The 20,034-nt window shown below is 38.9% G+C and overlaps 1 protein-coding gene and 1 long non-coding RNA gene across 6 annotated transcripts in view; both read left to right on the top strand.

Moving 5' to 3' along the window:
- Positions 1-9,000, top strand: part of LOC144666213 (uncharacterized) — a 28,926-nt gene extending 19,926 nt beyond the window's left edge. For 4 of the 5 annotated variants that reach the window (XM_078527603.1, XM_078527604.1, XM_078527606.1 and 1 more), the window contains 2 exons: positions 1,457-5,889; positions 7,071-9,000. In XM_078527603.1, coding sequence (XP_078383729.1) covers positions 1,509-5,889; positions 7,071-7,108 — 4,419 coding nt within the window. In that variant the 5' untranslated portion in view covers positions 1,457-1,508 and the 3' untranslated portion in view covers positions 7,109-9,000. Of the gene's footprint in view, positions 1-1,211; positions 1,233-1,456; positions 5,890-7,070 lie in introns of those variants that run through there. The other variant, XR_013573142.1, reaches the window with a different exon arrangement.
- A 2,005-nt stretch (positions 9,001-11,005) lies between these two features.
- On the top strand, positions 11,006-16,774 carry LOC144666294 (uncharacterized). Its single transcript, XR_013573161.1, has 3 exons — positions 11,006-11,080; positions 11,276-11,332; positions 16,703-16,774. It is a non-coding gene; the product is annotated as an uncharacterized LOC144666294 (long non-coding RNA).
- The last annotated feature ends 3,260 nt before the right edge of the window (positions 16,775-20,034 follow it).

A 20,034-nucleotide genomic window follows, 5' to 3' on the forward strand; every position in this document is an offset into this window, starting at 1 on the left:
CTCACTAAATTACAAAGCAATTTACAAATTCGTTTTGGAGCTAACTACACACAATTTTTGAGTAGTAAAAGGCTAGATTTTCATTTGGCTCAGGTGATGCTGTTGATCGTTTCACGCTCATTTCATGGTCTTGCAGTGAAAAAAGTTATCACAGCGCTAGCTTTTGTTTACGTTTGTTACTGAGATATGTGTGCGTGATCAAATTTAATTTAGCAAGTTCCCTCTTCTGAACCCCTTACCTAAATAGCAATATAAATATCCTCAAGGAAGTTTAATCCCTCGCTTAAGTCGGATATACACTGAAAATAAACATAACAGATTAACTGGAAACATAACCTGGTGTTGAAGTTTACTTTGCAAGTATTGCTGACTCGAAACCGTTCCCGACGATTCAGTGTAAATTTGTTAGCCTTCTTGGTCAGTTCTACCAGATCTTCTAATTATTTCTGATTGACACTGGTATCCCTCTAGCCCGCAGTTCACCGTCTAGCTCTAGATCCTCAAAGCGTTTATAATTTTTAAGGTTTTTCGGCAATTCATTCGCAATTTTCCATGTTTCTTTGCAATTTTGAGCAAAGTACCCCGCATGAGCCTCGCATTCATGTTCAGAAGGCTCTCCTCCCAGGGCCGTCGGGGAATACGAATAAGGCCTATTGAGTGTCGTAAAACCAAAACCAAAGTAATTACTCTGGCCAATCACAAAGAACGCAGACAATCCAGTGAACCAATCAAAAATCGAAACAAGTACATGTTGCTAGCACGAAGCGCGGGAAAACGTGCGTTCAAGCGAATCACGATTGATTTTGGTCTTAGTTCTGATTGGCTGAGAAAGTGGCGCGAGATTTTTAAGCCAATCACTAAGCGTAATGCGTAATGCAAAACCAAAGCAAACGCAATTTACTTTCGACACTCAAGTGAAAACCGCTCTATTTAAAAAAAATCTATTTGGATTACATGTACAAGGCCTTCCCTAGTGTTCAGACCATCACACAACCACACCTTCCAATCACTAACTTTATATACATGTAGCTCGAGGGACAATGTCCATACTTTGAAATACATGTAATTGATAATTGCAAATCATTGCAACAGACCTATTCCTTGTAGTGCGTAACCTACTAAACAGAAGATTGATGCCTACAGAAAAAAGTTCTAACCTGAGCAATTATGATTCTGAAGGCTTAAAACTGAATTTTTTCTGTTTTATCCAGGTCAAAACCTGCCATCTTAAAATACCCAACTTAATGTCAACTTTCAGTGAGCTCACAAGTGCTCCTGCGATAATTAAAATGATTATTAAGGATAGCAAACTCCCCGGGTGTTAATAATTTCACTTGTATGACCAGTAAAAAAAAAGTGAAAAAAAGCCGTAAAAGGTGTTGGCCTTAACATACATTATGGTGTACATAGACATGGATTGAACACTGTTTGACAATGTTAATCTTACTACGCACAGGCACTACTGAAGAGCTTCATGTAAACCTCTACACATTCTACTGGGGATAACGATGGCAGCTGCCACACCTTCACCCCTGGCCAGCTCTGTAGAGAAAACAAATGGAGCCAAGCTGAGCAGACTTCTTATTGATGGTGGTACAACGGTTCTAAGGAATGTTTTTGATAGTTATCATCCTCCTGCAAACCTGGTTGCTGATCTCAAAGCTAACTATCTCACCCTGAACAATCTTTTTAAGAAAAAGGTTTTACGTAAACCTCAGTGGGATCTACTGTTCCCACCTGCGGGAGCCACACCAGACTCTAACACATTTGATATCACTCTTCTATTCCTGCTTCTTACCAACATTTGTGGACTAGCCCCTCCCCTCTCAGGCTGGCACTCTAAACCGCCCCCAAGTGATACCTCTTGTGAGGCAAACCTTGCTCGCATTAAGTATTTTCGCAATGAGTTGTATGGTCATGTGTCGACCACTGGTGTTGATGCACCAACTTTCACTTCTTTGTGGCAGGAAATTAGTGCTGTTCTTGTTGCTCTTGGTTTGAATCAGGCGGACATTGATAGATTGAAGGCAGAGCATTGTGGGGAGGAAGATTATCTTGACGTGTTACGTGACTGGGCTGATAGTGAAGAGGATATTAAATCACAGCTGAAAGATATACGTCAATCTCAGACCAAAACACGACAAGATGTTGAGAAAGCACTTCAGACTCAGCTTGAAGACCGCAAAGCCCTTAAGGATAGCAAGGCAAAACTGGAAGAAGTGTATAAGATCCAGAGCAAGACCCAACAAGCTGTTGAGAAAGTACGTCAAACCCAGCTAGAAGATCGCAAAACCATTCAGGAGAGCAACTCAAAACTGGAAGAAGTAAAGCAAGCAATTGAGTGCTTAAAAGAGGAAAAAGGTAAAGACAGGAAAGAAGAAGTCCTACAGAAGCTTGTCAAGTCAGAGTTCAAAGGAGACATTGAGTATCACGTGGGACGATTTCAAGAAGGCACACGTGAGTGGGTGTTTAACAAAGTTCAAAACTGGTTAGATGACAGAAACTCTCAAAACCGTGTGATGGTGATCACTGCAAACGCTGGAATGGGGAAGTCAGTGATTTCTGCCGTCATTTGCAAAAGAATGCAAGAAGCTGGCAAACTGTCAGGAAGCCACTTTTGTCAGCATAATAACGCACGTTACCGAAATCCTCAGCTGATGCTTCAGTCCTTGGCCTGTCACTTGTGCCATGCCCTGCCAGAGTACAGACAAGCTCTTGTACAACAACTGTCAAGAAATCTGGGTCAAGATCTCAACAACATGGGTGTGAAGGAGCTGTTTGCACTGCTGTTTAAAGAACCTCTAAGCACTCTATCTGACCCTGGAAGAAACATGCTCATGGTGATAGATGGCCTTGATGAAAGCGAAAACCAAGAACAGGATAGGCTGCTCGATGTAATTGCTAACCATTTTTGGAAGCTTCCACCTTGGATTCGATTTCTATGTACGACCCGACCAGAGAGAAACATTGCAGAAGCATTAAAACAGTTAAAGCCATTTGAGCTGGAACCAAATGAAGAAGAGAATGTGCAAGACATCAGGCGGTTGTTTGAAGGGCGCTCGACGATGCATCATCTAATGAAACCAGAAAGCAAAGGCGCCATTGTGGAAAAGCTCGTAGATAGGTCTGAAGGACTCATGCTCTACGCGTACTTTCTTGTTTCATTTATTGAAGAGAATGTGTCAGTTCTGGACCAAGAAGATCTTGATGCCAGCTTACCATTAAATATTTCGTTAGTCTACGAATCCTATTTCCAACGTCTAGAGAATGAACTTATAAAGGAGCTTGGCGTCAAGGAAGAGAATTTTCTGAATTTGCTTTGTGCTGTTACTGCATCACAGGAGCCTTTGCCACTTGACTTTCTTTCTAAAGTTTTAGTACTCAGTGGTAACTCACCAGTTGCAAGGCGTAAATTACGGAAAGTTATTGACAGTGTGTCCTCGCTTCTTCCCATTCGTAATGGCTGTCTTCATGTCATTCACAAGTCAGTTAAAGACTGGTTGACAGACACAACGTGTTATGGAGAGCATGACTTTATCGCAGACGAGAAAGAAGGCCATCGCATTCTTGCAAGCCTCTGTTCTGATGAACTTGATGATCTGAAACAGAAAGGTGTACATGACATACAGTTTAGCTCCACTCTTAAGTATGCGCTACATCATGGTGCACGACACATGTTACTGTTAGACGAAAATAGGAGATCACGGAGCCTGGAGGAATGTGTAGAAACTTACGTGACAGACTTAGAGCTTTTGTATGCCAAGCTCTGTTTAAACGATTCATTAGCTGCTAAAGACATTTTATGGCTTCAAAGCCAGGAAATTTCTCAAAAACTTTCTGAAGATAGTAAAGCTTTGTTGAGCACCTTAACTTTCTTGTTAAGAAAGTACTTCAATACAATAACAAATCATCCTCATGTGGTTTTCCAAACCGTGTTGAATGAGGGAGGAACAGTACTATCTTCTGTGGCTTCAAACCTGTTGCAGAACAAATATCCTGAAATACCATATATGGAATTGGTACACAAGCGGATGCAGCAGGGAGCTGTTCTAGCCCGTTTTCAATGTTCATCTGAAGTGTCGTGTTTGGATGTTTCACCACAGTTGGATTACATGGTGTGCGAGTGTAAAGATGGAAAGATTCAGTTGTGGTCACTCCCTACTGGCAAGCTAGTATGGTCAAACCCTGTTATGGTACAGAAACTTCACTTCCGCAACGGAGCATACAGAATATCAACATTCTCTTCACGTGTTTTATCATTTTACCGCTCAGTTGTTTTCCACCCCACTGAAGATGTGGTCCTACCAGGAGTCCTAAGCCGTGTCTACAATTTTGATGGAAAACTAAAACCACTTTTTCCTGAAAGCAGATGCCGTTTTACAGTCTGCTCAATTTCAGGAGACAAAACCAGGTTACTAACTGATTGCCCTGATGATGCTAAATGTATTATTATGTGGAGTCTCAAGAATGGCTCAGAGATTACTCGCACCACAAGAAATGAAGATGTTTTGTCGTTTGCGTGGTCACGAGATGGAAAGCTGCTGGCAATTTCGTATTCTACAGCTTCCATTTCTATCGTGGATGTGAAGAATGGTTTTGAGACACTAGCACATACTACTACCCCAGGCGTATGTGGAATGATAAAGTTTTCACCTGACCATCGATTCCTTTTTTGCTGGCATAACGCAGAACAACGTTGTCGTGATTTCTTTCGTTTGAATATTCAAATCAAAGATCAAGAAACCTCTTCAGTAACTGTTGATGTCGAAAATGCCGACTGTGCCAGTGATCCATGGGAATGTGAATCACTCAGCGAGGGCGGATTCTTGTTAGGAGATCCTTTTAGCCCTTTATTTCAAACAGCTGCTGATGGCTTTGAATTGTTGGATTTAGTATTTGGTATGGCGCTAAATAAACAAACTGTACTAAAGGGCCATCCTATTTTCACTTATGTAGAGATGTTGAATATTGACAGAGTTCCAAAAGATGCAGCAATTGAATTTGAGATCGACAATGTGGAATTTTCTTTGAATGGAGATATCGTTTATGGTTTCAGTGATGTCTTAAATTCGGCAGCTATAACTTGGGACGTCTTAACGGGAGAGGTCAAAGCAGAGGAAAGTCTGACTAATTTTAACAGAAGCCTCGTACCTGTTAAAGATGGAGTTATTTTTATAACAGATAGCGGCAGTTTAGAGCAGTGGAATGTTGACTTGTCTAAATGCGTCCAAAGTTGGAACGACTTACCAGAAATCACTCAGCTGATCTCAATATCTAAAGAAAGAGTGGCGTGTGTTAAAGACAAGGAAGTGTTAATTCTGGATACAGCTTCAGGAAACATCTTGACAACGATCCTAACTTTCAATTCACGGTGCGTTGCATGTAATAGCAGATATCACCTGCTAACTGCTACAGGTCGTCAGTCAATTCAGTTGTTGGATGACACGGGATCTCTACTCTGGCAAAAAGTCTTCCCTGATTGGAGCTTACTTTACCACTGCCTTGATGGGATGTTTTCTCCAACGGGACAGCTAATTTTAATTTTAGCAAAGACTCCTGAGGGTGAACAAGACGTGTATGTTTTCGACGCCTCTACAGGAAGCACAATCCGCACCATACACAGAGATAATGATTCTGAATGGAAGTTTGTTAGCGACGAATCCTGTGTCACATTCCATTTTGACGAAGTAAAAGGTCATTGTCTTCAACTGTACAATGTCAAGTCAGGTGATCTGCTAAGTGAGATTTCTGTCGATCCTGGGGGCGGATTCTGTATAGCAGTTTGTCTTGATAAGCATCTGATCGCCATTGGCTCCAGGTACTCAAGGAAATACATGAGACTCATCCAGGTAGAGATGCCACGTGATGAAGCCAGCAGAAAGGGAAATGGTGAGTTACAATATGAACAAACAACTAGAAATTAATTTTATACGTCACAGTAATCAGAAAAACGTTGTAATAGAGTAGCAGTTTATTGCTAGGGACTGAGAAATGTGAATGTAGTCAGGACTTGAGTCGCCATTTGGCGACTTAGTGGTAAAAAACAGTCGCCAAATTCAAATTTTAGAAGCCAAGGTGCTAATCAGCCAAACATGCTAAAATATTCAAATTAATGTGCACTTCATTCCTTCGTGAGAAATACATTTTCATTGACCTGCGTTTGTTTAAATTTCGACTAGTCTTTATTTTCAGCTTATGATTGCTTCAATTGTAACGCAAGATTTTTGTCCATTCGAAGGCTTTATTTATCGTTTACTAAGACGCTAATATAAGTTTTTAACGGTAAATCGGATTCACGTAAAAATCAGGTTTTACTGATTTAGCGGTTTTCTGTTTATCGTTGCCATGGAAATATCGATTACCTTACAATTATTTTAATTACCTTTAAAAATGTTATATCAAATGTTATATCTTAAACTTATATCTGGTGTAATTGTCATAACGATTCGAGTCAGAAAAGCCCACTAAAAGCAAAAGGCCAATTGAAAATTATAGGTATGGTCAAGCAAGCCCATTTTGCGTAACGTCAGGGCAATTGAACAGATATGTCCAGGATTGAACGCTAATGAGATTCACGTTCCTCATGACAGCCATCACAAAGTGTCCTCATTAATAAAAGTTCACCAAAACACACCAAAATTTGTCAAATATGAATATGGAAATGTCAAATAACACAGTCAAACATGAATTACTCATTAAACAATACTTGCGTTCAATCCTGGACATAAGTGCAATTGAAAGGAAAGTCAGGTGAAAGAGGCCCAGCAAATCTGAATAAAACACGCTCTGTTCCCCCTCCCCCTTCCCCATACCAACCAGAAAAACTAAGATATTCTAGTGTACTCTTCCATCCAAGTCACTCTGGATTTCCCAACTAACTTGCAGCGCTCTCTAATCTGTTTGAGTCGCGTGGTAACCGTCAGAAAATTAAAATATGTCATCAATTTAAATAACTGTTGATTGAATTTGTTATTTTTGTATTTTTTTTCCAATTTAGTTTTTGTAACAACATTCACATTGCTTTGCGTATTCTTAATATCGGTTTCTGCGTGTGTGTTTTTTTTTTTCAGCTGTTGCAGGTGTTTGCTTGTGTAGTGTGACAAAATGATGCTGCTTTTCAAGCAATTTGTAGGACGGCTCTAATCAAGCAATGCTTGCTTAATGAGCCTACAGGAAGAAGCTTGATCCACGAACGACGGGAAAACTCGAAACATGTATTTCCTTGTACAAATACTTATAAAATCGTGTTTATTTTTAGAAGCCATTTTGCGATGTATTACTATATTGTTACCATTAAGAAGAACATACCTCAAATGCAATGTCAACGCAAGATTTAAAGCAAGCGCAAATATTAACACTGCGTGTACAGAGACAATGTTTTATTATTTAAATACATTCCGTGGACCAATGACGTTAGAGAACAATGTCGACTTTATTGTACAGAATAGATTGAATGAATCATTAAGTTTAATAAGTCGTAAGGACATCAAGGTTATGAAGCTGTCAAGCTTTTCTTTTACAGAATACAGTGAGAGAGCCGCTAAGTGGTGTAAACTGTAGCGATTATGTTACACAGAATATATTGGAATACACTGGTTGCGGCTTCACAGTTTGTTCTGTTCACTTGGTCGGTTTGTTTCCTCTAAGCCTTAACTTTAATTCATAGCCTTGAAGTTACCAGTAATCATTTACTTCAGTTTGAGTAAGCCGTTACTCTCAAAATATAAACCTAACTCGATGATTTTCAGCCTCTTGGAAAATTTATTTCAAAAAAAATTTTCCAAGTTTTTTTTAAGGTACTTCATTCCGTTTACCAAGGTGATAAGAAGTTAGCAATCAGTGAGTATTTGAACTTGATAACCTTTAATTTAATCAGTATTTTTCATAATAATTGGTAAAATATAATGTTTGGTAGCTAGGACTAGTGATTTAGTTGTAATATTTCAGCTCGAAATTGTTCATCGAGTAAGGCTGAGTCAAGGGTTATTTGCAAATATTAGTGCTAGAAAAAAAATTCAAAGTGCAGTCGAGTTTCTTGAACTCATAAATACTTTTAAAACCGTCTCAGCTAAAACATGCCTTTTGTGACTCAGGTTAAGTCCACACTGTTTATAGCTTGTAGGAATTAATTAGCGTAGTTTTATAACTCGTAGCGCCTACATAAAACACACGAGTCTTTATCTGCACACTTTGAGTCCACTTATATGCCGTAACAAGATGAATTAATAAATTCGTATTTTGTGACATTTTGAGGCAATTTGTAAGAATAAATTTTATGCATGCGCTCAATTAATTCCTATTTGCCTTTTTCCTATTTGACTTTTTCACTTTCTTCTATAACAACCTTATTGCAATTAGGTGTATTTGCTTTTAAATGAAATTTAGATATTTGCTTGTAATGAAATTAGATATTTGCTTTTAGAGATCACAAAATAGGTGATCTGTTATGCATACTAAGACAAGTACTTTAATTTACAAGCACACGATCTTTCTTTATTAACAACAATCGGTATGATGTGATGTCCTTGTCTTTAATTAACATCGATACTAAGTTTTTCAAAGGCTGTTTCGTGCCAAGGGCATTAACGCTTGTTCCAACGTTCTCAGCGAGATCGACTGAAACAAATTATTTTGGTTCTGCATCTCTAAGCTTCTTAAATGAACCCAGACGCCGCTTAAACTGTTAATTTTTTTTTTTTTGCCTGACCGACCGACCTACCATCACAAGAGACCGGGCAATGGGAAACGAAACATTTTATTGGGATGGCCTTATGAAACTTTTCTCGGATATACATCAGATTATATACCATTGCATTATATCAAGTTCTGTATTTTTGGTTAAAAAGTTGTTGATTTTCTTGGTAGGGGTGACCTTGGCTGTATTTTAATATTGTCCTGTAGAAGAAAAGTTTAGTAATTAGCTCGGTTAGAACAACATTTGTCATTAACTAAGAAAGTAAACCTGTGTTACATAACCTTCAATAAAGTTGTCCATCTTCATCTTGTGAGATTGGTCACGAAACCACCTTTAAAGAGTAAAAATCGTGTTCCCCGGGTAAAAATTGTAATGGTGAACATCCTTAGCTACCGTATGACTTGGTGTCGTTGCACCATAGATCAATGATCACAGCCTCGTTTTTTTGCAGATATATGAAACTTAAAATCCCAAGAATTTGATATCTTTTTAAGGAGGTTAAAAAGCCTGTTAATTCTCTCTCTTCGGAGCGTTTTTTTTTTTTTGGGAGGGGGGGGGGGAGAGAGGGGGTCATCGCATCGTACTTCAAGTCCATCACATACGGATACCCCTCATCAAATTTCCTAAAATGTCTTAAACAGTTCCCTGTGTGTCCGTTATCGATTTGTGACAATGCATAACTAGGCAGTTCAGACGATCCTGCTTCATGGTGCTTTCTGAGTTGTTAGACGTCGGAGGGCAGAAAATGTACGTCGTCCTGAAATCTCTACTTTACTTGTTGAAATTTACATACAGTCAACAGAAATTGAAGACGAAAGCAAACGAGGGTATTCACCTGCAAAACTGAGCCAAGGTAGCATACCCACTAATGTAACGTACCTGTTGACCAGGGCTACGACTCTTCAAACAGTTGGCTCTCCCCCCTGGACTAGGCTCGATTTCCGCCGCCCCCTTAAGTTCTTGAGGGGGGGGGGGTGAAAAAGACTGCGTACATCGGCTGGTAATCGACCCTACCCTTGGACGGGATCACACCGGTGCTATAAAAAGTTTAACCTGGCGAATGCATAATGAGAAATGAAGTTTTCAGTCAAAGACACAAACATAATCATAAACAGAACCACTGTATTTTGTGATCTTGGCGGAAGTGGCTGATAAATAAGGGGCCATCAGATTGTGCTTGTGATGGCAGTGTAATAACTGCACACACACAACTCCAAAATGCGCACTTTAACCAGCGTTTTGAAGATTTGTGCGAACACCACGGCGACTTAAACATAGTGACAACGATAACTTAAAAAACACCGCAGAAAACGCTAAGCAAAACAATAGAAATAGTAAGTAAAAAAATGCACACGAAAATATGACACGTACCGTAACCTCAAAAAAGCAAACAAAGCTAATACAAGAATAAATATTCGCGACAAAATTGAAAACAAAGACTCGATAAATAAAAAATATTAATGGGCTCCGTGTCTACAGGCAGTTTGATGGAAAAGACAAAAGAAACACAATTAAGTTGTGAAAATAGAGAGATTTAAAAGCATGGCGTAATACGGCAAACGGCAGACGCGAGCTTGCGTTTATTTTGTTACCTTTCTATGATATTCAAAAATTAATCCTTAATAAAAAAAGGAGAAATCCCACATTCACCCCAAACAAAGCTACTCATTTCCGGGTACGAACGCAAAACGGCAGAATTTGAATTTTGCCGTTTGCGGGAAAAATAAACGTCATGCTTAACGTGTCTAAAATTTAAGCTAAGCATAGCAGTGTTTACTGCCCGTGACACTCTACTGAAGCTCCGTTCAAGATATCGGGTATAGTACAGTTTTTCCCAATACGGACCTCCCGACTGGTGAATAACATATATTTACCAAAAGGGCAGAGTAAATAACCGGGGAGCTCTGCTTTTAGGCTTGGTTAAAATTTTTTATTCCCCGTTTAGAATAGCTTTGAAAGAATTCGTAGGTCTAGCAATCTGTTAACACAAGAAAGAACAACTGCCATGCATACGATATTCAAACGTATATGTCGTGTGCTGGGCGTATCGAAAATCTAGGCGCTATGTCGAAAAGTAGAAAAAAGGGGAAAAAACGGGGACCAAAGCTGGTTAAAAACAAAAAATTCATTTTGGCCAATCACACGAAACGCAGTTAATATTTACTTAACTTCACAAAGCCGTGTTCGTTTATATCGAGCCGCACTGCATGTACGATACTCCACAGTTCCCAACTCCTAACTCTGTGCCATTCCAGAAAAATATATGCGCTAAGGCTTCTGGGACATTTTTTGCGCTCGATTGCTGAGATGGTGTTTGAAGCTGTGTGGAGTTATTTTCGTTTGGATTCACTGAAGATTGATAAAATCCATGTATTTTACAGCAAGGTTGGTTCAGAAGAAACACTAGCTTCGTGCTCTTAGTAACAGACGGCCGACATTTCATTAGTTTTTGTCGACTCACTGATCTATCAACTGTTCTATTAAAGATCATTCATTTGCGCTTTCAGTAAATGTGTAGTTGTGCATTTCATTTTTGAACGAAACTGTTGTCATTTCTAACCATTGTTTTGATCTTAACAGGTCACACGCCATGGAAATCAAAGACCAGATGTGATTTTCACCGATTAATTCTTTGAGGTAAGCAATAAATTGAAAAACCTACGAAGTAAGCTCGAAAACCGCAGCCCTCCCCTCCCCCAGTGCCGCCATGAATACAGGTCCGTTTCTTTTGTCCGATTGATTTAAAGTCATAAAATATTCTGTCATTATGTTTAACTTGTATTTACCTCCCCTTGAGCGATTCCTCTGTGCTTGGCTCAGGGTTTGGGAATCATACATGTAGCTCCCCCTCCAAACAATGGAACGTGGATCGATAAATTTCGAATCCACAAATACTCTGACGAATCGATCGAATTATAAACAAAACCGATCTCGCAATGGTTGAGGTCACACTAGTGCTTTTTTTTACTGTAGTAAAGTCAAGTTTACTATAGTTAAGCCAATTTGTAGTGTGACCGGCTTTTTTCAGTTTACTATGGTAAATGTAATCGTAGTCTGTCGCGATAGCAACGGCGGCAGGATGAAAGCGAAGTTTACTATAGTAAAACGACCTGAAAAGGCATGGTTTATCCCCGGGGGGGGGGGGGGGACTCGCATATGAAAGTGACGGGGATGCTCATCGTCTCGCTAAAGTGGTGTAAATTTCGGACTTTTGGTTTCGCTTAGGGTGTTCCGGGAAAAAACGCCCAAAACGCCAATATTTTTAGCCATAATGGTCTCTTTTAGGGTTGCACACGAAGAAATATACAAATATAAACTCCATTCTTAGTTTTTTGGTATCTTTAAGGGGTCAAGAAAGGCTTGAGCCACACCCAGATTGGTTTCTTTTAGGGGTTCTTTTTAAAATTTCCGACGAGCATCCCCGTCCGTTTCATATGGGAGTCCCCCCCCCCCCGGGGGTTTATCGCGCGTTTATCTAAACTTTGTTTATTTAAGTAATGGATTGTCTAAGTTTTGACATGAAAGGTCTTAAAGCTCTGGAATCATGAAATGGTTGCGCCATTTTCATTCACATGCTCTATTCCTGTGTTCGGATCAACACAGAAGAAACGCTAGAACTTTTATTTCAGTTGTCCTAGAAAAGTCGCTGAAAATATGTCTGCCAAATGTCCGCTCTTCTTCGCCGCGCAGAAGCTTGTCTTCTCAGCATTCGCCTTGCGAGGAGAGCAGTGGATAAGTCGTGCCGCCGTCTGTTGGGAAGAAAATACATGTTCAGGACAATAAATCTGAATCTCTGAGCTTTCAGGATAGCAGCAATTAATAGAAGAAGAGCAATAATCGTAAGGACCACGCGTTCTGAATCCATGGCTCAGTGCAGGCGACATGCAAGCGAGTGAAAGTGGAATGTCTGAGCATAAATTATTTGTTTTAGTCATCAAATTGCAGTTTGATTGACAACATTTAAACAAGAAGCCATCTGGGAAATGTAAAAATCGACAACACAGTTTACCATAGTCAACTTTTGTTTACTATAGTAAAAGCCCTTAACCACAGGAAAAGTCTAAGTGTGACCTCAACCATTGTAACCGACGCTAATTAAGTGAGACAAGTTTGGGCTAAATAAACTTTTATTAATTATTACAATCAGATAATGACGCCCCTGGGAGTGGGGGGAGGGTAAACGAAACTAATATAATAAGAAGAGAACGAGCGAAATATTTGACACGAGGACGCGAACATGATACACTGATTTAGTTACGCAATCTTAACCGGAGTCAATAATTAACTTATTTGATCATACAATCAAAACTCAAAATTATAAACAAAACCGATCTCGCAATGTAACCGACGCTAATTAAGTGAGACAACTTTGGGCTAAATAAACTTTTATTAATGATTACAATCAGATAAATTATGACGCCCCAAAGAGACGAAGAAAATTATTGTGGCCCAAACTTGTCTGAAATGTTAAAATAGGAAAAAATGGAAAAAACTAGTGGAGAAAACAAAATGGTTAAGGAGCCTTAGACCTATCAATATGCATTGTCTGAAAAGAGGCCTGCGGCCATGATAATTCAGCCATGCGTGTTCGTGTAGACAGAGGCAACATCAAATAAACTAATATAATAAGAAGCAAACGAGCGAAATATTTGACATGAGGACCCGAACATGATACACTGATTTAGTTATGCAATCTTAACCGGAGTCAATAATTAACTTATTTGATCATACAATCAAAACTCAAATTGATCCAGTTCTATGGCACATTTTAAGAACAGGAGAGCACAAGTTTGAAGTACAGATTCTTGTCACATCCTTTTCTAAATTTAAGTCGTCGATTACGGCTTTCAAAGACGAGTTTGTGTCAGTACTTTTAGGTAAGTAAACGGAATTACGATCGGCGCGAATATATCGTACTGTCGAATGTTACATGTCGGGGAAAGTTTATATTTCATGCGCTGAAGGTGGCGCAAAACACTTGTACATGAGGTGCGAGCGGCTTCTATTTTTTCCTCGAGAAATAAATCGTTTCCTCGAAAGCCTTTCGAGTTTTGAATATTCAAGACCGCCTTGTTTCTCGATCCTCGAGACTCTATCCTCGATACTCGAAACTCGAAAGTTTTGAGTTTCGAGTTTCGCGCGGCTGGTTACGGCCGGCACAGGCGCCAATGGGTTAAAAAGATTATAGGGATCTCTGTTTATTTTTTCTAATAGGGCTGATCACATTCTTGTCCCCACAGCCCTTTCCTTTCTCTTAGCCATCTTGGCATGAAAAAATGGAAGGCTCTGGGGACATAGGATTTTTGAATTAGTTCCAATTTTTTTTGATTGGCTGTTTGGAACAACTGAGTGATTAACGGAAGTCAAAAACATAATGTCTCTCTCAAACATTCCTTTGAAATGTCATGACTGCATACCTGAAGACCAGAAGCCCTAGAATCTAGGACTGGTAATTCTGTCCCCAGAGCCCTTTGTTTTCTCGTGCCAAGGCCCAGCCAGTTAAGAGAAAAGAAAGGGCTTAATGGGTACAAGAATGGGCTGATCATATACAATTTCATTTGTCTTTCCTTTTCATACTAAGTTTTTGTATTAGACCTTTCTAACTTATTTGGAATATTTTATTGTGGCCATTTAATTTCTTGTTGAGTTAAAAAAAACAACAATTTTTTCTGTTCACATTTGTACAACATTTGAAGAGCGGCGGGAATAAACGGCCCCTGGACTTTCTGACTAAATCGAACATTATCGAAACAGCTCCAAATTGCGCATGCAGGTTTGTTTACGTGTGCTAAACACTGTCCTGTGTTGCATTCGGCTGGTCTTTTCTTCGTTTTTCAGAAATTATGTATGCAAAAAAAAAGGCATTTTGCAAGCTTACGTGCTCCCAGTCAGCTAGCAGTCTGAGTTTTCCAACGCATCGCGTGTACATCTTTCCCTGTAGGGTTTTCTAAGCGTCTACGGAAGACGAGAAACCATTTAACAAGCATTTCTTCGACTCGCTGCGCATGTCTTTTGTTGATTTGAGTAGCGTAGGACTGGATACTGCATTGTGACGTAAGGTCACATGTTAGAGGCGGAAGAGTTTGAATTAAGCGAAATGGCGTGTCTGTGAAAGTAAAACGGAAAAGTTTATAGTTTAAGCTCGATTGCGGCTGCCAGGTGGTTGAAGGACATCATTAAGTCTGAATACCCGTAAGTTTACAGCATCGCTCGAAGAACTGAGTGATGTTTCTGCCTTTGTTTTGTACAACAGCGCTGTTTAGCGCTTCGGAAAAAAACGTTGCAAACAAGGTAGTTTGAGCCTGGCCGCATAGAAGGCCTAAAACAAGAGGTTTCTTGCCGGGAACTTCGTCAACGCGAGTTTTACAGGGTCCGCTTGGGTTCTGCCGCGACAAAGTTGCCGAGAAGTGACCTGGTTTTAGACTTTAAAAAATTCTTTATAGGTTTGGGGGGGGACCTCCCCTTGCAAAATTATTTTCTGTGCCTCATTAAATATTCATCAATCAATAAATCAATCAATCAATCGATTCGTGCCTTAGTTTATCTTGTTTTCGCGGGATTTTGTAGATGTGTGATGATGTAAGGAGTGGAGATAGAAGTGAGAGCAAGCCGGCGGCACTTAACTGAAAGCAAAACTAGTATAATGTGACAACACGAGCAAACGTATTCAATCAACAATCAGTCTTTATTTCACTTTCACCTCAAAATTACAGCTAACGGTAACAGATTACAATAGTCTTGCCCGAAACAACAAAAAGAAGCTAACCGCAAGCAGACTGCAGTGAAAGCTAGCCGCTTGAAACGCTAACGCTAACCCTAACCCTTAAACTTGGGTTTAGCTTTTTAACCCTAAATTTGAAATGAAACCCTAGCGTCAGACCCTAACCCTAACCCTTGGGGTTTAGGGTTAAGCTTTTTTCGCTAGGGTTAAGCTAAGGGGTTGGGGCTAGGCCTGTAATCCCAAAACTTTAGCTGACTTCATCGTTTTGAGAAACAAAAGGTTTCCTTTGTTTATCGTTTGTAAAAGAAAAGACAAAAGAAGCCGCGCGAGCAAAAACCTTGTCTTTTTGCATGTGTAATTTTTCAAAAACGAAACAAAGACCAGTGAAATGAAAGACAGGACATTGTTAAGCACACGTAAACAAACCTGCATGCGCAATTTGGAGCTGTTTCGATAATGTTCGATTTAGTCAGAAAGTTCAGGGGCCGTTTATTCCCGCCGCTCTTCATTTGTTCCTGTAGTTAGTTCTCAGTCTTTAACTCGGTTCTACTCATAGTTTGATCACAAAAGATCCTGACCTTTGGCTTTCGCACAATGACATGCAATGACTTCATTGCTTAACAAGTTAAAGTAGTCTACATTGTAGGTGTGTATAGTATTACCTGCCAACTCTTATACCTCGGGCGTGAGTCTCACGCCTGCGAGTTCAAAACTTCGATGTCATGCCAACTCATGCCTAGTCGAAAACTGTGAGTTATAACATCCACAAATGACACATTTTCCAAAAATCTCAAAGCAGTGTGAGAAATAAAATTCCATGTAAAATGAGAAAATGGTAATACTTTCCCCGAAATGACACAGTTTTGACAAAAAAAAAAAAGCATTGGGAAGGAGGTCGTGTTTAGCAAAACACGTCCACAAACTGGGATCAGGATATATAAGGAACGTATGTCCTTGGAACACTTCGGATGTCTTCGAAAAAATTTGGATATTGTTGTAACGCCTTCGGAAATTCCGGCCTTCCCAGGAAAAAAATCTCACGCCTTTGACCGAGAAAAAGTTGGCAGGTATAGTATAGTAACACCCTATAGGTAGCAGTTGTAGTCCAAGGCTTACTGCAGTTTATGTATTTTTAAGCCAGAAATCGAGGATAGTTTTCCCTTAAGAGCAACCTAAATGGGTTCAATGCTAATAAAATGCTAAAAGTTGTACAGGATTTTAATTAAATACATTGACCATATTTAAAAGAAATTTCAGCATCTACTGATTGTTGTTATCACTTTCAGGTGCAGGTCCTACTTGCTGTAGAATTCAAAGTCAGGATGTGATTTTTCATACAAATTTGCTTTTTGTTTTAGGTAAGATGCATTGTGATGTAACTGATGAATTATTAACTGCGCTGCGCAGTTCTTGCTCTGCACAAGGTTTATTTATTATTTTTATTATTATTATTTTTCATTATGTCGGTCACATGGCTCCCCTAGAGTGGTCACGTGACCAGCGCAGTTTTAAGCTTCTAGAGCTTCTTGTTATGCTCAAATGGAACCTATGGATCAATTTTATTTTCCACTTAGGCTTAGCATGAGAAACTTATGCATCCATCTAATTTTTAGCATATGTGTTTGATAGTCAAGACACTTCTGCTAAACATTGAATAAAGCAACAAGAATCTCTGAGAGCTTAAACTGCACTGGTCACGTGACCACTCTAGGGGAGCCATGTGGGGGAACAAAAAACAAAAAAATTGCATCCCCCCCCCCACCTCTTATGGTAAGAAAACACCTTGTGTGAAATTTCATGGTTGACTAGTTCCATCCGCAATTAAATATATTACAAATATTACAATAGGCTGTTGTAAAAACGCAGGGACTGACAAACTTTGTATGATATTTCATGGTTGACTTGTTCCAGCCACAAATAATTATTTTTCTTATATGCAAATTCCCCAGGGGGGGGGGGGGGTACTCCGGGATCCAAGTGACGGGGATGATCGAATGGAGGTAAAACTCAGGACCCAAAAAAATCACTAAGTCTTGTGACTTTACCCAAAAAAATCCCTGGACCAAAAATAACCCCCCAAAAAATCCCTAGTCAAATTGCCCCTAAATTGCCAGAAGGAGCAATGATATAACATAAAGAAAAATATTTCTTTGTATTTTCTTCCCATGAACGCATGAATACGCCAAGTTTGTTTTTAATACCCAAAAAAATCCCCTATTTAAATCAAGTCACCCAAAAAAATACTTGCCAAATTCTCCTACCCAAAGAATCCCCAGAATCGAAAATTTCGACCCCAAAAAAATCCTTCGCTCATCCCCGCCTTTTGGATCCTAGGGTACCCCCCTCGGGCAAATTCTGGCCGAATTCCCACGTGCGGATGCTGAAGCTGTTTTTAGAACAGAGGGTATTTTCCAGGCATACCAAGTCAAGGCATGTTTGTGAATGTAAATTTTTCTTCATATCTCTAAAATGTTTTCAATGACACAGCCAAAAAAAAAAATTACGCTTAAAAGAGAAATACTAAAGAAATAAATAAATTTATAAATTTGTTTAGGTTAATTTTGTTCAGGGTGCCCCGGTTCCAGTAGTCGCACTGCAAAATAGTTTTGTGATCGATACTAAATTTCTTGTAGTGAACAGCCTACTAAAAAGATAAAAAGAAGATTGATGTCTGATCAAAAACCATACCCCTGATAGAAGAGATTACGAAGAAAACAATTGTTTTAAATAAATAGAAAGTGTGTTAAAAAAAGTCTCAAAAATTAACTCCCAAGCTGGCATACCAACTCTGAGTGATTACGCTTATTGAAAAAAGGATCAGGGTCGCTGTGAACTTAAAAACTGGAGGCCAATCTCACTTTTAAACGTTGATGCAAAAATAGCTTCGAAAGTTATTGCCGAAAGAATGAAACATCTATTACCATTGCTAATTCATGAAAATCAAACAGGATATATTCCAGGTAGAAATATAGGGGAAAACATACGTTCAATTCGTGATATAATGAGCTTCACGCGAACTAAAAATTTGCCAGGTCTACTGTTATTTATTGACTTCGAAAAAGCTTCCGATAGCTTAGAATGGGATTTTCTCAATAAGTGTTTGGATCAGTCTATTTAATTTTGGACCTGATTTCAAAAGATGGGTTAACACCTTATATAAAAATGTCAAAAGTTGCATAATAAACAATGGATTATGTTCCCACTATTTTGATATTGAGCGCGGGGTGCGACAGGGTGACCCTCTTTCTCCCTATCTTTTTGTGATAGCTGTTGAAATATTGGCTATTGCTGTTAGAAATGATAAAAAAATCAAAGGGATAAAATTAGATGCCACGGAATCTAAATTGCTACAGTTTGCTGACGATACAACTACTATTTTAGCCGATTTGAACTCCGCTCAGGCCTTGCTTAAATTAATTATTATAATAACCTCGAGAAAATTACAGGACTAAAATTAAATGTCATGAAAACTGAAGCCATGTGGATTGGATCTCTTCAGGACTGTGAAAAGGAACCACTTGGATTTAGATGGATATAATGTGTCAAATTTTTGGGTATCTATATTACATATGACGTCAAGCTATTTGTTGAGATTTTAAACAAAGACTGAAGAAAATTTCAAAGTTAATTAATCTTTGGAAGTCAAGAAATCTTTCCATTCATGGCAAAGTTAACATAATTAAAGCAATCCTTCTCCCAAAAATGATCTTTCCAAGCTCTTTTTTAAGCACTCCGTCATCTGTGATGAAAGAATTTAACTCCTTAGTTTTTAACTTCCTGTGGAATGGGAAAGACAAAGTCACCCGACGTGGTCTTAAAATGATTGACTATGAAAACATGATAAAGGCATTAAGATTAAGCTGGCTGAAACGAATTATGGATGAAGAGTGCTTTGGTTTTTGGAAGCTTTACCTTAATTATCTTTTGAGTAACCAAGGAGGATTATTTTTCTTTCAATGCAATTATGATGTAAATCAATTAAATATTTCATCAACCTTTTACCTTGAACTTTTATTATGGTGGTCTGAATTAAGAGAAAGCGTAGACCCCGACAGAGGTTACAAATATATTTTATGGAATAATAAAGAGATTCTGATTGAGGGCAGGACTATTTTTTATAGGCATTACTTGAATAATGGTGTTGTTTTCACAAAGGACCTGCTTTTTGATAAGACAAATACTGATTCTTTCAGTACCATGAAAATACAAGGTTTAACAAAGACTAACGTTTTAGTTTGGACAGGTCTAAGACAATCTGTCCCACTGAACCTACGTGGCAATGTGCCTAGCTCTAAGGAAGTCATTGATATAGAAAATTATAAATGTCGAAACTACTATTGTCACTTAATAAAACTCAAATATGAAAAACCTAGCAAATGGGATAAACTCGGTCTAGAATTTGATTTGAGAGAAGGTCAAATTTCATGGGCATACCTTCTACCTTTGAAAGTAGCAAGCGAACCTTATGTACGCTCCTTTCAATACAAGGTGTTAAATTCTATTCTCTTTACAAATGACCGTCTGTTTAAAATAGGCTACGTAAACAAGCCCTAACTGTACTTTTTGTCAAGTGATTCGAGAAACTACCAATCACTTTTTGTTTGAATGTACCTTTTCA

The sequence above is a fragment of the Oculina patagonica genome, chromosome 9, assembly GCF_052425735.1.
Source record: "Oculina patagonica isolate OP01 chromosome 9, crgOcupat, whole genome shotgun sequence".
NCBI classification, from domain to species: Eukaryota; Metazoa; Cnidaria; class Anthozoa; order Scleractinia; family Oculinidae; genus Oculina; species Oculina patagonica.